The sequence below is a fragment of the Melospiza melodia genome, chromosome 1, assembly GCF_035770615.1.
Source record: "Melospiza melodia melodia isolate bMelMel2 chromosome 1, bMelMel2.pri, whole genome shotgun sequence".
Lineage (NCBI taxonomy): Eukaryota > Metazoa > Chordata > Aves > Passeriformes > Passerellidae > Melospiza > Melospiza melodia.
Genome location: NC_086194.1, coordinates 53,052,225 through 53,072,895, shown reverse-complemented (window position 1 = coordinate 53,072,895; position 20,671 = coordinate 53,052,225). Strand labels below are relative to the sequence as shown.

General features: G+C 44.3%; 1 protein-coding gene across 6 annotated transcripts in view; it reads left to right on the top strand.

The window, feature by feature from the left end:
• The first annotated feature begins 7,789 nt into the window (after positions 1–7,789).
• Positions 7,790–20,671, top strand: part of HECW1 (HECT, C2 and WW domain containing E3 ubiquitin protein ligase 1) — a 252,940-nt gene continuing 240,058 nt past the window's right edge. For 2 of the 6 annotated variants that reach the window (XM_063158099.1, XM_063158105.1), the window contains exon 1: positions 8,230–8,439. In XM_063158099.1, coding sequence (XP_063014169.1) covers positions 8,410–8,439 — 30 coding nt within the window. In that variant the 5' untranslated portion in view covers positions 8,230–8,409. Of the gene's footprint in view, positions 7,812–8,228; positions 8,440–20,671 lie in introns of those variants that run through there. The other 4 variants (XM_063158113.1, XM_063158120.1, XM_063158121.1 and 1 more) reach the window with 4 other exon arrangements.

Genomic DNA, 20,671 nt, shown 5'->3' with positions numbered 1-20,671 from the left:
CTCTTAGAGCTTACCTTAGATGTGAACTGGAGCCATGAACATGGACTTTCTCAAAGCCCTGCTTCAGAGAAGAGATGATATTAAAGAGGCTCATCATAAATACAGAAGGAAATCCCAGGTGTGACTCAAGTTACACAGAACTGCTGAGGCCTAAATTTTGCTGCTGCTTCACATGTACTCATGAGGAGACAGGATTTGTTATGCATTTGTGTACACAGAGTAGACCTGATGCGTCTCTCATATTGATGTATTTTTCAGTGGTACATAACATAAATGTTTGTTTTATGTAGGAATATAACTTTGCTGTACTTTCTAGTCATTAGCTCAGACAGCTAATGGTAACGTCTTTTTAAGACAAACTGTAGAAAGCAAAGGATTTAGCTGTATTTCTCACAGAGCATAAAAGCATTGCTTGTGGGGTTTTTCAGCCTGACCTTTCAGTTTAAAAGTGCTGAAATGATTACTGGGGCTGATGAACATTCCTGGTGTAATTAAGGCAACTTACAAGAAATGGGAGTTGTGCATGAAAACTTCAAGGACTTCTCTGCAGCTGGAATTCCTTGAATATGTATGAGTTGGTTTTAAGTAGAGACCAGAAACTGTGAGAGCACTTAAAGGCAGAGAAGGGTGCTCTGTAAACCTAGAAGATGCCAAAAAGCTCCTACCAGCTGGTACATCTAAGTTTTATAAACCTGCCCTCAAACTTCCTAGATGAGTGCCAACATAGTCAAGTCACTTGTATTTCAAAGGCAGAGATAAGGCAAATTATGTATATGGAGTAGTTATTCCTCAATATCCAGCAGGTACAGAGATGTGGTGGTGAAATTTTAAGTTTGTGAATATGATTTTAGGTGCAGTTGAGGACTAAAAGGATTTGCAGTGTCTTCAGAGACCTTGGTAAGGAGACCTTGGAGCTGAAATGCTGGTAGAAAAGAGAAGCATCTATAAGCAAAGCTTTCATAATGATCTAGAACTGGCAGAGCAAGGGCAAGAGCAAGCTGTGCAAGAGCAGAGCTGGAGGAGCAGGCAGGGCCCAAACAGGGGTGCAAGGTTCAACCAGGGGAGCAGGTAGTATTTGTGGCCAGAGCAGCAGCCAATGCTATAGGGCCAGCAACAGCTTGGATAAACCCTTGTCATCCTCCTCTGCAGGTGACAAAGCCCTGGGACCTGCTGACTGCAAACTGAAAAGGGATTGATAATACAGAAGATGAGAAAACAGCCTACATCAGGGTGCTAGAGAAGAAAGCTGTGAGGTATTATAATGCAACTTTGTCTTATTGCTCTCCTTTTCCTCCCATTATTAAAGTAATTTATTAAGAAAATTGATGTAGTGGGGTGGCAATTCAAGCTGATGTTTTATTACTGGCTGCTGAAGTTTAAGCCTGGCATGGCTGATATCCACCAGAGGCTGTCAGAAATGTTGCAGAAGGCTGTGTATAATCACAGGACATCTGTCCTGAATGATTATGACATGTCATAGTAGCTTCTTTTGTATGCAATTGGAAGGGATATGCTATTTAAGTGAATATCCACTTCTTTTCTCTTCTATTAGTAGGATACATTGACAGATGAGGGAAGACAGTGGCAACTGAACCCATGCCAGATTTATCTCTACAGCATTTGCATGGGGAGGTGGATCTGACATTACAGAATGACTGAGGGTGGCTGTGAATCTGTGCTTACTATAGCTGTATTCATATAATTTTGATTGTATAGATTTGTAAAAATAACGTAGATCTTCACCCCATATGATATGGAGTGTCCATGGTGTTGGTTTTTTGGACTCTTGGGAAGCATTTCCTGCAAATACCCCCTGAAATACCCCAAAACCCTGAAAATCTCAGAACAAAACCACTGATAGTTATGAAGCACTGTGACAATCAAACAACAAGAGCAGAAAAACCATTTAGAAGAGACATATGGCTTACCATGCTGGCCCATTTTTGGTTGATCTTTTTCCAATCCTTCTGCTCTCTCGATATAACCTTTCTCTCAGTCCCTCCTTTATTCCATAAGCCCATCTGCCTTCATCTGTTAATTCAGCCCTCTGTTACTACTGAATTGTTTATCAGCCAAATGAATGTGGACGATGAGCTCTTCTATTCATTCCAACTTAGTTAAAACAGGCCTGCTACTCAGTGGTGGGTCAGTGTTGAGAAAAAGGTAAATAATTAATGATTTGTCTGGAAATCTTTGAGAGGGAGGCCAAAACAACTGAGCATTTGGCATCTTCAAAAAAAATTTCAAGGCCTGGATGCAGGCAGGAATAATCTCATCTTCACCACCCTACTGAGTACAACAATGATTTTTGGCTTGGTGTACTTTCACAAGGTAAGAGGAATACCCCTGCTTTTCTTGGGCTTGATCCTTTTCCAGTTCAGTCTGGGAGAGATCTTATGAGATATCTGAACTGATTCAACAGGCTTAACTACTCATGAAAGGTGAAATTTCAGCTTTTTTCTCCTCCTTGGAAAGCGCTGCTTGTGCACATGCTTTCATCTCTCAGTAGCGTACCCGTGGGAGCTGTTGGTCTGACTCCCACTCAGCTAGTGTAAAATTAACCCAGTAAACAGTGGGTGCTGAAGGACCAAGGGAAAGCCTCAACACAAAGGTGTGGGACCAGATCAGAAATTGAGTGCAGAGCAAAACCAGAAGCATCCCCTTTCCATAAGGATTCATTCATCCCCTTTGAATACCTACTCTCATCACAAGAAAATCTTCTCTGGCTGTGTTCTAGCACAAGGTTACAGCATGTATCTAAGCACATTTATAGTTGCTGGTCAGTAATTTAGCAGGGTTGCCTGAGTGAAAACTTGGTGAAATTAATCAAAGCTAGTACTCTTGGGAGAGTACCTTCAAAACCCATTCCTGTAACTAGAGTTTTTCTTGGTTTGCCCCTTCAGAGGAGGTCGCCATTTGAGACTAAAACTAAATATATAGCCAAATCATTATGGTGTTAACTCCCCAGGAGTTTCTTGTTCTCTTCTGTCTCTTCTGGCTTAAGTGTTGTAGTTATGATATAGGGCCAGCATTTTTCATAGACAATGAGACAGCTATCCCCCTCTACTAGCAGGTATTCCTAGGAAGATAATATATATACACTCATATCCATCTATCTACCTATCTATACAAGTACATGTATATACCCCCAGAGTGTACATATATATATATATATATACTCTGAGTGTCCAACTTTATGTAATCCATGCAATCTTTAAACTGGTTGAGACCTCTGATACATATTAGATGAGGGAGTCTCAAATATACTGAATTCTTTCAAGTTTTATGACAACTATGTAGAGGAGAAGAGACTGATTCCCACCCCCACTCCCCTGGTATGGGAGAAAAAGATGTAATGTGAAATCACCATTCACTGAGGACATATCAAAGAAGCTACAGGAACACTCATCAAAATAATTTCACTGGTGGCAGAACAACTTGTGGGCTCAATCTTTGTGTCATTGAACATGTTTTATGATTTTTTTTTTTGTTAAGTAGAGCCTTAGTTGTAAAAATAATTGGTCTCTTAGTAGCATTATCATAGGCTTTATGCAGGAAAAATATGCAGTGTGTTTGCCCACGTAGAATAATGTTTCATAATCACTGATTCTCTTCTGTCAGGGATTCTAATATTTAACCTCCTTCTGTTTTGAAGCTGGTAATCATTTGTTCCAGAAAGAGAATCAAGGTAGAAGAAAATGAACTTAACAGGGGCAAACGTCAAACTAGTGTATATCTACACATAAAACAATTAGGTGAAACTGCAAAAATCAGGCCATGCAAATGATTCTAGCTGAGGGGCTAGAATTCTTTTGATCAAGTTGGTTAAATACTCCAGTAATTCAGGCCCTCTGCAAAGAAACTTTTCTGCACACCCAGGATAAAACAGGGATGGAGCCAGGGCTGTTGCATAGCATGCTGTCTGCTCCTCTGAGGAAAAACGTTACAAGGTGGTGCAGTCCTGCGAGGACAGAAGTGACTTTAACACCTGCCCCATACCATTCTCCAACAGTTACAGCCTTTGGTCATCTGTTCTAGGAGGATGTCCATCATGGCCTCCTCAAATGTTCAGATCTGGGCTGCCAGAAAGGAAGGAAGGTTACAGTGGCTAACAGTCAGCTCCTGCCCAAGAGCAGCTAGAAGAAAGCACTCTGTTAGGGCCTGAAATCTGAGCATCTACACCACACAAGTACCTACTGCTATGCATCAGCATGGCATCCAGCTGAAATGTGAGCAATCCCACCAATGTAAGCCAAAACACACTAAAAACCATTAGATATCATCAGCCAGGTCCCTCTTTAAAGACAGTCTTTGTGTGTCAGTAACAATAGTTCTGAGTCCCTACAGAGCGAATAATCCAAAGCCAGAAGCCACAGAAGACAGGTCTGAGAATATCACTTGAACAAAATAAGCCTAGCATTGAGAAATGCTGCCCTAGATCATCTGAGTGGTAGTCTCTTTATCAGGTAAAAATTGTGTTTATTGGTAAAATTTAGTGAATACTAAGTTGCGGAAAGAGATGTACCTACGTGGCTTCTAGCTCAGCTGGAGACAAATCCAGCATAAAAACTTAGGATACGTCCAAATGTACATGTGAACTGCTAAATTACCCTATTCTGCCAAGGTGGTGGATTCTCACTTATCAATCATCCAGTTTTTATTTATTTAAAGGCCCCCCAGAGCCAGTGGCAGGATAATGGCTGTGCTCCTAGTTTTGATGCATTCAAGGGGCAATATAAAGCTTAAGCAGCTTGAAATTACTCTTGGACTTCATAGAGCTTTAAGACAAGAGCATCCCTAGTCAATGATTCAGAGACTGGCCATTCCTTCTTTCAGAAAAGCTCTCCTGGGAAGGTTTGGGTCTGTTTGTACCTGGCCCCCTACAAATGCAAGGTATGAGTACACTCTATGAGAGCCTTACTTAGTCCTACCACCATGACCCAGATCAGCACGAGTCTTGAAGGAAAGGACATCAGTGGGGTTTTCTGGGCTTTTTATTGCCTGTAACACAACAATCAACGCAGCTGTTTCTCCACATCAAGGTGTGCCTGACATTTTTTAAGAACAAAAAATTTTCCTGGTTTTTCCCTCTTATTTGATCAAAGCACTTATAAAGAACTACAAAGTATACTATACCAAGTGGACATTTCTCTGATCAGGCATGAGCCACCAGAATGACAGATTTTGGAAATGCAATGGAATCTCTCCTGTGCCAACACAAGAGTGTGTGTTTATGTACTTCAGGATAATTTGGTAGGAAAAGACAAGACTGCTTCAACTCGCTTTTTCCACAACCTCCCCAAGACAAAGTTTTCTTGCTTCCATTTCCTGCGCTTGCAGGACTACTCTCTGGCTGTCAAAACTGTGCAAAATTTCCTGCAAAACAGACATGCATCTTGGTCACTTGCTGCCCAAATCATCTTCACCTTGTACTACCTGCAGACCTGTCCTGAGGCATGAATAGGGCTTCTCTACTGTCTGAAAATACACCAGGACTTGTCAGCAAGCCTGTGGGACAGCAAGATGTGCTGTTTTGCTTAGTCTGTGGGAGGCTGGGGAGTGTATAAAAGGTAGGCATATGAAATTCGGAGGTTTGTTTATTATATAGATAAGAATCTGAACTGCCAAAGTTTAGTCTAATTTTAAAGCTCCTTATGCGTTATGCAACTCTTTTCCTTTTCAGTCAAATGCAAAGTTACAATACAAGCCACTTTATTTCCAAAATGTATAATTTCATTCTTTTGAGGAACAGCAGAGCAAAATGTCCTCTTCGAAGCCTGGTTCATTTTCTGAACCAGTTGCCACATTCATCTTCTGTTCTGTATCTGAGTGGATGTCTACTGGAAGTGGGTATGCGTTTTGCCTCTTGATCTTAATTTTGATCTCTGGTTTTACATAAATTCCAGCAGGGGACAATTTTCACTTCCTTCTCTCGTAGGAGATTCAGGATATTCTTTTCAGTCTTAAAGGAAAGCCGGGGTGGTAGCTTCTAAAGAGGAAAGCATACGCTTTGTCCCCCTAAAAGGGTTCCTCTCCCCAGGTCTGCAGAGCATGGCAAGGTCTTCTGCTTCATATCTCATGACCCTGAATGTGTTCAGGGTGGTTCCTACTCCTCATGCACATCCATAATGTTAAGCTGCCTCTAAAATTCATAACCAAGCTTGAAGTTTGAGTTGCTGGATTTAGACTGTTTTTAAACAGGTGCATTTATCAGGTTTTCCTGGTTTCACTAACTTAATGTTTTTGATAAAATCAACATATGTGTTCACCCTTGGAGACGAGAAGCATGTCCCATTTTAATACACGATGTAGAATTACACCAGTAACCCAGAAGAGCAGAAGGAGCTGGATAAAAGCTCTGAGGGGGCAATGAATGAAGAGTGAGGAGGCTTGGACCAGTTCTCTACTCTGTTCCAGAAAATTACTGTGTGACCTCTGGGCAAAAATCACCTTTTCACTCCTCTGAGTCTCTCCCTCATCTCTCTGTTTTTCTTTCCTATTTAGACTTTCAAAGTGCAAAGGCAAAAGCACATGCCTACTGTAGGCAGTTCCAGTGTAAATGCTGATTTACAGATTTAAAACAAGGAGGGAAATATTTATTTGGAGGCCTCTTGTAGGATTTTGTCATCATGGCCCACTGCAATCTATGATCAGTGGATGGCTTTGCTGGTTGAGGAGAGCCAGTGTGCTTGCCCAAACATCACCTTAATTTCCCAAACACCTGCAGAAGATGTTTCTGAGATGCACATTTGCTCACGTGGCTTTCATGACCTGGTATGCCTTTTGATCTGCCCTGCTCCTGGGGAAGAGCTGGAGCTGCTTTTTGATGATAGGCACCCCTTTCTTCCCACTCTCAATGCACAGGGAATTAGCCCACTTGCTGGTATCGTGTGTGGGTAGTTCTGACTGTTGGTGTATCTCATCTTTCACTAACATTATAAAATACCAAGCCATTCTTTTCCCCAAATCCAATTTGATTTTCCTTCTGAGGTTCTGCTTATCTGATTCTAATTTCTCCTGTTTCACCTCTTCAAGAAAGAAAATTGGATGATCAAGTGGAAATGTGAGGCCACAATGTGTCTGAAAGTATTTTGGAGTGAACTGATGAGCAAATTAAAATTGGTATTTCTTGCACTGATACCAAGCACAGGAAGTGTTAGATACATAGAAATTTGCAAGAGGGGAGATTGCTAAGAAGGTTTTAGAAACAAATGTAGCTTCATTTATGAAATTACTGGACACATTTGTGGCTTTCATCAACATGTTTTTGCTTTAGAATACAAGTTAAGGTCCAGAAGAGTCTTGAAAAAATTGATGTATTTAGTAGTGGGTGGGTGTGAAACCACTCCAACAGCTTGGTTTTTAAAACATGCTGTTTAAAAAACCTTTTATCTAGAAAAATTAGGTGAGGGGGTAAGTGGGCCTCTGCAGGATTTTTCTGCCTTTTCCCTCTGCCAGCTGACAAGAAGAGCTGTTCTTCAACCCTTTCGACCAGTGGATGCACTCACAGCAAGTTGCTGCTGGAAGCTGTAGCCCCCTGCAGTTCCATCAGCTCGTGGTCTGGTTTTGGTGAACCGGTTTGCAAGACCTGTGGGAGAAACGCATGTAGAGCACCTCTGTCCCCATCCTGAACTGCATTTTGAAATTTGCTCTTTTCACAGCTCTGGTACTGTGACTTTCTTTGTCCAGGGGCTAAAGTCACAAGCCCCTGTCCAGGAGGAGAGGCAGGAGATGACGGTGGTGCAAGGTGCGTGCTCCCTAGGGGAGGAGACCGCTGCCAGAGCAGTAGTGCCGCCCTAGCTCTTGCTCAGGTGAGCGGGGAAAAGGCTTTAATGATCACCTCGCAGGCTCTGGCCCTGGTGAGAAGTTGATGTGAGGGCATCAGCCCCGACTTCAAGGGGCAAAGAGGAGAACGGGTTGGTTTTTTCCGCCTCCACGCTCGGTGCGTGGTGAGCCGGGCTGCGTGCGGCGATGTCCCCGTGCGATCAGTCGCGGAGAGCCGGGATGCTGTGCGGGGCAGGATGGTGAGAGAGGAGCGGGAGGGCGGCCCGGGGTGGGCTCCGCAAGCGGGCGGGCGGCCTGGGCAGCGCGGGCGGCCGGGCGGGAGGAGCGCTGAGGGGCGGGCCGGGCCGGGCCGGGCCGGGCTGGGCCGGGCGGCGCTGCCGGGCCCCGCCGCGGCGTGTGGGTGGCTCCAGGCGGCCGGTACCCAGCGACAGGCGGCGAGGTGGGAGGAGGCTGGCGGGGCGGAGGAAGAGGAGGAGGGAGCGCGGCGGTGCTGCGAGGCGTATCAGCCGGTGCTGGACTATGGTGCGGCTCGGCGGGGGCTGACACGCCGGCAGCCCGCCCGCCTTCCTCCCTGCCGGCTGACAGGCACGTGTGGGATGTGAGAGCTGCCCTCGCCGGGGGAGCATGAGCTGTGCCCAGGCCGGCATTGTCCAGGTACGAGGGGCTGCTGCCGCCCGGCCCCGGGTGAGGGTGGCGGGGCGGGGGCGGGTGCTGTCGGCTCCCAGCGGAGAAGTGCGAGGCGGGATGGAGCTGGTAGCGGCCTCGGCTCCGGGAAAGGCCCTCCCCGGGGCCGGCGGGATGCGGTGGCGGGTCGTGGGTGTGCGCTGTCACCGTGCCCGGCTGCGCCGTGCCGCCTTTGTGCCTCGGAGGTCCGTGCGGGGTGGGAGCCCCGGCCGCGGCCGTGAGCGCTGCCCTGGGCGGGGGGCGGCGAGCGGGGCTCGCTCTCCGGGGAGCTCCTTGGGCCCCGGTGGGATACCGGCTGAGCCGCCGGCCTGTCGGCTGAATTCCACTAGCGACCAGATAGTGTAGAATTATGATGAGCGACGTGCCGGCGGGGATTGACATCATTTGGGGATGTGGATGCGCGCAGGCGGTGATGAAGAGTCCCGTGCCGAATTTTTGGTGGTTATGTCCTTTCCTTGTGAAAGCAGAAGCCCCCAGTTTTGGTTCTTGGCTCCCTGACAATGCAGCAAAATTTAAAGCACGAACTGCTCCCCCCCCCACCCCCCCACCCCCCCGGTGCTCTGTTGCTGTAAGCCAATCTTGTGACTTCATATTTTGGTTATTACCTTGTGTTATTATGTAACTGCATTTTTTTGTTAGCAATTAAATAAAATAACTTATAAGTATGTTAAGAACATTGCCCTAGCCTGTAGCATTGTCAAATGCTGCGTTTCTCATTTTGCAGCCTGCATAGATAATGGGTTTGCACTGACATGGGCAGTGCAATTCATTTTGTTCTCTATTGCATTGTTTCCCGTGTGTTTTTCTGTAGTTGCAGAAGAAATTATTTGGCTTGGGTTTAGATTTTTGCATCCTGCTGTTTGGAGCTGCAGTAGTGCTTTTTCTGTTTTTTTTTTTTTTTTTTTTTGCTTTCTTTTAATATATATGCTGCACTCAGCAGAAGTGCGTAGTGAGACTGTACAACAGTCAGTCAGGCTCCTGTCCCTGTGTTTACCAGCACCACTGTCGTGTTCTGTGGGGCACCTAGCCCTGTCTGAACTGGGCAGCAATTAGGGGCAGGGTGCTGCTGTGCCAGTGGTGGCACATAGCAGGTGGTCAGCTGTGCCGCTCTGATTAGTGCTCATGCGAGGATTGCAGTTATTACAGTAATTCATTTTGGCTTGGGGATTCATTTTGAAAATTTGGATTTTCCACTAAGAAGGGATTATCATTTCTCTGTGTAGTACGTGTGTTTTGTGAAGAAGTGGAGTACGGTATGTATCCTGGCTGCTCTCTCTGCTTCCCTTCTGTCTGTCTCTGAAGTGCACACCCAGTTTGGACAACACAGGTGCAATGTTGATTTTCATGCTGGAACCAGAACAAGATGCAAAAGGCAGCACACACTTAGTCAACCCACACCACTCATCCTGTCAATGCAGTCTCAGTCTAGTACAGGGGAAAGGAGTGTGTGTTCTTACAGGGGAAATGTGGGGTTTGTTTACTTGTTTGTTTCAGGAGGGTGAGCAGGGAGTTGGGTCAGAACAAAGAGAGGTTGATGTCCAGCATTTGTGAGCAGCCAGCAGCATGCCAGTTAAGAGTGGGGGGCATGTTTTGTCACTTGTGTGATGCTATTGCTGATGTGTTTCTGACTTAATGTGACCTGAGCTTTGGACTCCTAAACTTTTAGTGTCAGTCAGCTTACTCATTTGAAACCAGAGCAGGCCAGAGCATGAACTGATCCACTCAAGTGATTTTATCAGGAACTATCAATATCTGAACGTGATGCTGATTAATTTGAAAGCAAACTGTGTACACGTGCTCAGAACATCCTGAAGAATTAATTCCAAATCCATATGCTCAGTATTTTACGTGCATTCTAATAAAAAATATGGTCCTTACTGTTTTCCAATAAATAACTGGCTAAGACTTGTTATGAGGTGCATTTTTCAGTGGCTTTGTGTTTCATGTACATGGCATGCGATCTTGCATCCTTTGCCATTGTGAGATAATCCCTGTGAAGCTTCGTGAAGTTTTGCACATGCTGTGTCAGATGCTAAGTAGCATTCATTCAAGGTAGTGCTAAATCCTTCTCCTTGTCTCCTTTTCAATAGTCTTCTTACAAACAATGCAGTGACTTGGAAAAATAGTGAGAGCGAAATCTAGCTTATTAGCTGCCTTTTGAAATACTGCAAAAGATGTGGCCGTGGTATTGTGGGGAGGATTCAAGTTGTGAAAGTGATGGTGTTGGACAGTTGGTGTTGGGACAGGAACTGTTCTAATAAAGAGGATAGGTTACCTGTGTTTTAAAGCTCTTGGATCTGCCTTGTGGATACAGGGGATTAAGATTGCCCCTGTGGTTTCACCTCTGAAAGATGCTTATAAAAAATACCCAGCAAAACAACCTCCTCATTTCCATAACAGTTGGAAAGTTCAAACAGAAGGGCTTTTAGTAATTAAAAAAAGAAATTCCAAAATATCTTTGTTTGTGATGATAGATTTTTCCAGAGAACGTAGCTTGTCCTCATTATGACATTTGATCTTTCTAAATATCTCTATGGTCCTGTCTTTCCCTATGTAGTTTCCTCCAAAGTTAGGGGTACCCACAAAGCCTGGCTTCAGCATGCACAGATCTTAGTCCTTGTAGGCCTCTAGAGACAGGGAGGAGAACTCAAGCTTTAAGCAAGTGCTCTGGCTCACTGTCTGTCCTGTTCTGTAGACGGGGTGCTTACCTAAGCCTAAGCCAAAATTAGGCATTTGAGAGCAGTGCCCTGCACAGTTCAGCTGGGTGTCCGTATATACGTGTAGCTTACGTGGATGGATGATGCCTGCCACAGCTTCCCAGCAGGTACAGCTGTGAACCATCACTGCACTGGGAGTCACCATCACCTCAGATGCTCCCTTGCCTCCAGTGGCACCTGTGCTGCCGGGAATGCTGCTGTAGCGTTGGCCGTGTCCCTCAGAGTGGCTTGCAGCAGCTGGAGGATGATCCTGCCCATACGGGTTTGTGTATCTGCCTATTAGCAGGAAAGGGAATTGTGACGCCCCCTTTTCTTCAGGATGTCTGTTGTTTGTTTACACTCAGTGGCTTTCTCGGTTTTGGCAATAAGGAGATGAGTCAGTTTTGCTTCTGTTTAAGGCTTTTTTTACCCATTTCTCCAGTAACATTTCATGTGCTCTTGTGATTCTGCAGTGGCTGAATGGCAAATACTGCAGGCATTTGGTTTAATTCCTTAGAAGTGTATTTCTATTTGCCTTAGATACAATGACCATTAATTCTAATAAAGCTTAAAACAGACTAGATCTTATGTACTTACGTATTTGTCCTAAAACACAGCAATACTTTGTTTTCTAGTGGTAATCTCAGAAGGGTAGGGGTCGTGCAACTCAGAAAAAATAAAAATGCAGTCAGTAGCAAAGAACAAGATAAAATACCGCCTACTTTAGTTGATTTTTTCCAGCTGAGATTTGAGGCCAGCGAGATGCTTAGAATTAATTAAGAAGAAATGGCAAGGTTCTTTGATGCAGGGAGCCCAGGGTCATTTTCCTTACAGTTAATGAATGGTGGCTAGGAAGCTATATAATGGGCTTGTGAGTCAGTCTTGGCCTTTTTTGGTGAGCCATGTCTGGCGAGGGTATCCTGTTGTTAGCTCTGAAGTAGGAAGTTTGAGTTCTTCAGGCAGGGCTCCTTAGGAGATGCTGGGACTGTCCCTCGGCAAGATGATGTACTCAGTCTCAGATGTTTATGGAAAATGGACCAGAAAGACTGGTCCAAACTACAGGTGAAATGGGCTGTTGTCCCAGGCAGCAGACTGCTGGGGGCAAGTGGCTGGCTGTGGACTGCTTTTGGTTTTGCAACAGGGAGGAGCTGGGTTGAAGCAGGGCAGCAGCTGAGCAGGGCTCCCTTGCTGCAGTACCTGTTGCAGCTCCCGTTTGTCCTCTCCCTCCAGTGGTGGCAGCAGCAGAAACCACTGTCAGCTCTTCAGGACTCTCCCTTCCCAACTTCCCACTAATAATCTCACCCTCCTTTTCGATGAGTTCAAACAGCCTTAGCTTGATCCCAGCTCCTCATCCTTTAGTCCAGAACATTGCCTATAATGCAGATAAACTGTGAGATGGCTCGGGAGCTGGGGAGGAGTGATAAGGCAAGCCGTTTCTCCGAGATCCTAACACAGGGGGAAACCCCGGTGCTTGTGTTTGAAATCTGGAAGTCAGTGATCAGCCGTGTTGCCCAGGGAATCGCTGTGCTCCATTGTATTGGGAAGTTCTCCGAGGACACAGCAGTGCAGGCAGCGTTCCCCTGCTGCAGAGCAGAAGGTCTGTGGGAGAGAGCGTGTGCACAGCAGTCAGGAAACCTATTATTGAGACCTAGGCTGAGGTTTCATTTCATGCATTTAGCAAAACAGGCTTGCTCTTTCACACTTTCCAGATATTTTTATATTTCTCTGCAGATGCTTGTAGAGCACCAACATTTGTTTGGTTTGAAGCCTGAATTAAAATTCCCAGCCAATGTCTGGAGGCAAAATCAAAAAGGCAAGTATTTCTCCCAGAATTAAAATCCATTTAAATTTGAGAGTTGTTAACCCATTAAATAGCAATGGAGTATAGAATATATCTTGGACCGAATCACTTGTGTTTAAAATGGAACATGCTCTAAAAATAAATGGTTAATTGCTTCAGTGTAGTCAATATGGAATTTAGAGATCACTGATGGAGTGATTTGACATCCATCTCCATAGCAGGAGTCATCTGGGAAGTCTGTGATGTTGAGGGCATTTGTTTCTATTAGCACCTTTTAAAGTAGTTTTGTTAATGACCTCTTGAACACTAGGACTGAAATGTGTCATGTGGTAAAATTATTTTTCCATTTCATAGGAAAATGTGTGCCATGTGCACCTTCCATTGCCCAGTCAGGTTCCTCAGGTCCTAAAATGTGTGGTTCAACAGGCCTGTCTGGTTTTTTTTTTTTTTTTTAAAGGAAGCAAGAGCCTGCTGTATTTCTGGTGCCAACCAAATGCTTTCACACATCTCCATGTAAAATTTAGGATGGCATCCTGCAAGCTGGAGAAGATCTGATGTTGTGCTACTCACTGTATACAGAGAGGAGGATTGGTTAGGAATAACTCTCTGAAACATGTGTAAGCAGAAGAGGTGGAGCAGGAAATAGTCTGCTTTTCCCAAGGGTAGGAGGAGAGCAATAGAGGGGGGGGAATTCTTGATAAGATGGTCACACAAATCATTATTTACTGTGGTTGTATGGAGCAGGGATGGGTCAAGGAGCTTCTCTCTGGATCTTAGGAGTTGCCGTGGCTTTTCTTCCTCCCCAAAACAAACTATCCTGCCAAAGTCTGTCTCTTTGGCAGCATGTACATTACATGTTGTAGAGATTTTGCTAAGCTAGGTAATAAGCCATGAAGTTGGGCATAATCCAGATTTGCATGTGAACTGTATGCCTGTTAAAAGGCTCTTCCTAAACTGTCTGAACTGCAGTCCTTCTAGCTGGATACAGTAACTCAGGTGTGTGGGACTACCTGTCTGGGCATCTGGGCACTATTACAAGTGCTTGACAAACTACTGGGATGAATGTGATAATCTGATGTTCCCAGCCTGGGCAACTTGCTGCTTATCTTTAGAAATCTGGGCCCTTTCAAGACTGATAGTGTCATTAAAGTAAGAGATACTGTCTTATTCCAAGGTCTTAATGCAGCCTCAGGAAAATTCAGATTAAGCATTCACATTTTAATGCAGAACATCTGTCAAGTATTGGGGTATTTGTCAGTGTTCGTTAATGATGTGTTAAAAAAAGTGATCTGAGAGACCCTAGAATTTTTAATTTTAAAAATATATACACTTTTCTTCAATGAGGTATGTTTTGTGTGCGACTGCATGGCTGCCTTAAGAAGACAAAGAAAACCCCAGATTTACTCTCTGAAGCCTCATCTTGATTTAAATACCAAAGTTTAGTTGCCACATGCTTAACCATGAAAAGTGGAGTAAGCAGATGAAATATTTAATCTTGGAGTGAGAACACAGGTTTCCAAGATGATGCTGTTTGAGACTCATGAAATGCCCAGTAGCCATTAGATGGTCTCCTATTCTTGGTTACAGGCACAGGAAAGCTGTGCGAGATAAGGAGTAAGGACTTTCCATGAACTCTTAAGTTGTCTAATTTGACTGCACCATGCTCTCAAGTGGTAGCCAGTGTGAGGCCATGATTCAGAAACATTATATACGTACCCTGATTCACAGGCAAGCCATGATGCTGAGATAAAGTGTTATTGAGTTTGGTTTGAGCATTGAGAATGAGCAATACTCCTTCTAAAGTTATTTGGAACTTTTCTTGATGAAAGACAAGGCCTCTGATGATTTTATTTATTTATTTATTTACAGAACTGAGTGTCATAGGGAAGCTAGCTGTGTCCTGTGCCAGCGTCAAGCACTGACATTTCTTTCTCATTACTCGAGCAGCAGGCTAAAGCAGAAACAGCCACAGAAATCACTACCCAGACCAGGTATTAAGGACTAATGAGCTGAACTGTATTTTCTCCTCCATTTCTTAGGTTAGAAGATTATTTCAGTAGAGAAACACACGGTCCTGTGGTAGACCCCTTTCCAAGAGCAAACACTTTGGTGGTTTATAAGGGTCAGGGTACCTCATTTACCTTCCTTTTTGTTTCCACTTCTTAATGTTCCTTAAGGATTTTGCTTTGTGTGTGAACAAAGCTCCCATTAAAGAATAAGATTTCTCACCTGACTAAAGCCAGCAGTTCTTATGTTGGTCAGGAAACTGCATCCTGATGTAGAGTATTTCCCACTCTTGAAATTTGACTTTGCCTTATTCTTTCATGCTCCTCAGAACTGTGACTCTCAAAGAATCCTTGCTGCATGTATTCAAAGACTCCCTCTCTGCACATGTGTTTTCAGTCTCTTTGATAGTCTGTTCTCCCCCTTCTACCTTCCCCCTGCTCAAGAACCAAGTGATTGCAAAGTACTGTTCTTTGCAATGCAGTTTTCTGCACAGGTAGCATTGGTCATGCAATTTCATGTTTCAGATAATTAAAACATGTCTAATAACTCAGACTAATTCTCCATACCCAATAACATGATGTAGGCTAAAACCTTAGTATGTGTATTTGAGCAATTGTGTTAGGGCATTTAATTAAAAGCATGTATCACCTAATTGTATGTCTCTGAGTCCTTAAATATTGCTATCTTTTGCGTGGTGCTGAGAGGGCACTTGCTTATCATGAAGTGCTTAGGGCAATTTACAAATTAGGTTTTACTGTTGCTGGGCAGGGAATGAAAAAGTTTTGGTAGGTGGGAACAAAATCACAAGCAGGAGATGCAGCAAAACTGTAGCAAATGTGTGGTGAAGTGTTCTGGGTGCCTCTGTGTTCAGCTTGCCAGTTGTGTTATTGAGGTTTGTGTAGAGGTGGAGCCTACAGTGGGTGGAAGAGGACAGTATCTTCTAGGAAAGGAATCTAAGGAGCAGCTGCTTGACTTGCTTGTTGGAGCCACACAGTAATTTTTTGACATGTGGGCTGTATTGGCTTACCCATCTTCGAAGACCATCAGAAGCCCAGGGAAGTTGCAGCAATACTTCTAGAAAGGGGCAGGCTGCCCTCATGCCTCCTTTCCTGACCCACCCTGTCTGCAAAGGTGACTTTTTGAAGTTTGGAATAGAGGTAGTGGCTCAGGCCAGGCTCCCTGCAGGGTTTTTTCAACCTTGCACCATCACTATCTTTCAAAAAACCCCTAAAAATGTCTAAGGCTCTGAGTGGAAATGAGTAACAACTTCCCAAAAGATAGTAGAGAAAGAAGTTGCTTGATTACAGCAAAAGGATGATGTAGGGCTGTGGGAGAGAGGTTGTATGTTTAAACCTCTGTTTGGAGTGGGAATATAAATGTTTCTGGTAGAGCCTCTGCTTCTGTAAAATATTTTAGTTGCCTAGTTCTTATGAGAATGATTTTCTAATGGTTATAAAGTGTGGATTTCGTGCATATGTGTATGTATTATTTGTTGGGAAGAGGTTTGTTCTCCAAGTTAAATATATGCCTGGTTTGACCTATTTTTTCCCAACCTAGTTCTGCCAGCACTGCGTGTGCACGTGTGATGTTCCTGCTGAGGGAGTCCCGCTGACCTTAGAGAGACAAGGCACCTTAGGAGAGCTGGTGTGTAAGTGGTGGCAGTGCTAGTAGGCTCAGGGTTTGCATGAGATGGGCTGTCAAGCTGGCTCAGCGAGGGCAAGATGAGAAATAGGGTGTTTGAGGAGGTGTCTGATTTAACACAGAATTATCTGGCAGCTCGGCAAGGGTCGTGAATAATATGCTTGGCTGACTTGTGACCTTGTCACAGTAGGTCTGAGGTGGACAGGAGATCAGTCTACTTGATGGCCTTCTAATAACTCACTGAAAACTCAGGTCATCTGCTTTAGCTACCTGGACCAAAAAGGATATAAATGCAGCATTGCTAATCCAAATAATCCTTGTGGGACCACGAGAGGGGGTATCCACATGCTGAAATGAAAAGTGATAACAGGGCCTTAAGCAAATGAAGATCTAAGCTGCTAAGTGTACATAGCACATCGTGAGCTTATGTCCAGGACACTATAGCCATGTTTCAGGCAGTGCTGCACTATAGTAGGAGTTCTAGTGAAATATATGTGTTGTATAAATGGCCTTGCCCCAATCCTAGTTGTTCTAAATGGGCTGCAGCTGTGATATCCTTAATTGGGTGGCAGCTGTGGCTAATGAAGGTAACTGGGACAAAAGGGGATGGGTTGGCCAGTCGGGGAGAGCCTTGGAGGAGCCCTGACGAAGAAGCAGGAACAACACTGCTGTGAAGAGCTGCTTGTGAGAGAACTACCCAGAAGGTATGGGACTCTAGAAATATGAACTACCACAATATGAATACAATACTGCACCAGAAAGGGAGGCATGACAGATTATCTTGAGTTGGCTGCATGAGACTGGTTTATGTGCAGGGCTCTGCTGTCCCCAGGACTTCTATTCCCTGTGTAATGAAGGCAAAAGCAGCTTGCTGCATCTCTGCCCCCTCAGTGTCATTGTGCCCTGGATGAAGTGCAAAACTGGTTAACAGTGCCTGAAGGGAGGCAGGTTCTCAAAAGCAGGAACTCAGAACTGGTGTGTTGGGTAAGGTGTGGTGTTCAGGGAGGAGCTGCCCTCCCCAGGCAGGGTGTTACTATTTCTCTTGTACCTGATTTAGATCTAGGACCTAGATCTGTGACTTTCCAGGAATGTGTCCTAACAGGCAGGGAGCTTCTCTTAAGTGTGTATGGGACGTGCTTTACATGCATCTGGCCAAAGTTGTTGTGTTCAACATGGACCATCTGAAGATTCATTGAGCCAGAGAGCATGAGGGAGCATAATTCTGCTTTAATGGGTAGAGGGGGAGTTTGTGTGTGCCTTTGGCAAGAGCCGGTTCTGGTGTTTTATATGCAGAGTAGCACGTGGGTTGTCAAGCCTGGTGTTTCTGCGATGCACAGGAGCAGAACACGAGGTTCCTGAATCCTCTTATGCAGAGAGCAGGACTGAGTAGCAGTGAGTATCATTTTCAACTTCAATGCCTGAATTTTGTGTAAGCCCCATTCTTTTGATCTGGCCCAGAATATCTATGTTCAGTCTTAGTCTTCTGAACTGTTTTTATTCATGCCTCAGTGATGCATCCAATGGGAATTTGCATGTTCATTTGGCTTGTTTTATGCAACAGTTTCTTCAGTGGAATCCTGGTAGCTAATGGTGAATATGAAAGCTTTCAAATACGAATTCCCATGTAACAGGATACTGGTGTAATTCAGTCAGAGCTTTGATAAGCTGCATATCATATGTGATAACCTCAGAGGACCTTGGATCAGAGCCTAGAAAGTTGTTGGGCTCACCTCTAAATTTGAGTGAGAAGATGGAGAGATTACTGAGAAATGCTTTCCAGGTGCCCCACTCAGCCAAACCATTGTCTTTCCATAACCACTTTCCTTGATTCTCTTTTCATGGATTCTGATAGATGGTAGAGTGAGAGGGAGACTTTGTAGCTGCAGAGGTCTCAGTTGGACTTCATGCCAATTCTCATTAGAGGAACATAGTTAAAACTGCAGTTCATGAATAAAATAAGTTCGCTCCCTCTAGGAGCTTTTGAGGGGTTTTTTTGTTTTCTTGTTTCCCCACACACGTTTTTTAAAGGAAGCAGGAGGTAAAAAACTTTTTCAGCCTAAGTCAGCAGGCAAATACTGCATCTGCTGGAGGTAGCAAGTCTTCTGCATAATGATCCAATTTTACGTAATTGCTGTGGAGGAAAAAAAAATCCTGTTTTAGAGCAGAGAGGGCTGGCACTGAGAAGACTGTTTCAGAGACTGCTAACCAATTCTGATGTTCCTCCTCTTGCTGTAGTTCACATCCCTGCAGTGCTGTCCTGCTGGGCTTGCCCAGCTTCAGGTGTGGTTCGGGAGCTTGGACCAGCCCTTGGCAGCCCTGCTGAATGCTGAGTCACAGGGAAGAGATGGAGATACAAATAGTACTCAGATCTGTGCAGCACTGTTGCATTATTTGCTGGAAACTAGAGACCCCCACAAATCACAAGCAAGTCATGAGTTGTTGATCAGGATTGGTGAAATAACTACAATTTGCATTTTCTGATAGCTGCTTGAGTAAAGAATTTGTGAGCTACCATGAAGCTACTTACCAAGCCTCTTAAACCACCCCCATCCCCCCAAAACTCCATGTATTTTTATTTGCAGGTATTTTTGGGGAATATGTGTAGACATTGCATCACCCTTGTTTTGATGACTCTTCTCTTTGGAGTCTCTCACTCCCAGTGAAGACAGGTGACCTGGCAGGAGCAAATCCAATACACTGTGAACATGCAGTATAATTATCTTCTGGAAGTAGTTCTGGAGCATGCATGTGTGGGAGGAGGGGAGGCATATTAAGTAGTGAAGCTGCATGAAAATTTGCCAGTGGAACAGTTTTCTGTCAAAAAAAAATGCTGTTTTAAACAGAATCAAAATGTTCCTCATGAGAATGTGTTTGTACTGCAGCTGGCAACTGTTCAGAGGATCTGGAGCCCTGCAGCCTTGTTTAATGATCAGATCCAGTTGGGAGAGATCAGACATGGAGGTGTGGCAAGGTGGTGGTTGTTGTTATGTTTCAGCTGTAAAGAAAACTTCAGAATGCTTCGATTTCCCACAGTGCAGAGAATGAGACTTGACCTGCTCTGCCATTTCTTTATGCAGCCCTTTCTTAAAAATTATCTCCCATCTCCAGTGCACATCATTAAAGTGCTGTACTATTGTATTTACTTCATGGAAGCCTGGGGCCCATATCTCAGCTTATGCCAAGTTCGTTTAAGTCACTGATCTTGCACTAGGGATGCATTTGGCCCATGAGGTCTTAAAATAACTGTGGAAATATTCACTGCATATTTATGTGGGACAGAGACCACACAGATTTCTCAGTTTGCAGTTTTCTAACGCTTGTGCACTGGAAAACAAAAACACATCAGTGAGGGAAGCCCGTCCTCCAAACATATAGAGTTGCTTTTTGGCTTGACAAGATCACCTTGAACAGGATCCCTGCTCCCTGTTTTGAATTCAGTTTTCCCAGGTTAGATTCAAATGTTATGCTAGTGAGTTTCTCTTTTCTTCCCTCCTGACACTGCTGGGAGCAATTTTTTTTCTTCTCATTATCTCAACTTCCTTCCACCTCACAAACACATTTTTTATATCTGTTTGAGCCTGTGTTTGGGCTTTCAAGCATCTGGTGCAAACTAAGTATAGTGCTACTGTTTGGCCCCTCCTCTTTCAGTGGTATTGGGACCTTCTTATTTTTGTTTGCAAAATGGTCTGTATTTTAACACAGTGGGGCTGTCTTAGGATATAGCAAAGAAAAACTCTCACCAGATTGTTTGAAAATGGTCCTCACCAAGGAGATAAATTTCGGCTTCCAATCTTGGCTTCACTTCTCTTGTGGCAGTCAAACTAGTCACTAGTGCAATGGACAGAAAAATGATGGCTTCAATTAAAGTCTTAGACTTTGGTGGTGATTTGTCTTATTCCTTCAAAGATCTTCACTCTTTGCCTTCTGGATTGCTCTGGTATGTTGAAGGCTATCCTCCAGCTGTTTAGTCTGGCAAAACATGAATTTGGAAAATGCATTTCTTTAGTGTGGCAGTGCATTTGTTTGACAGTTGAACAGTTTCTTGTTCAGAAGAAGC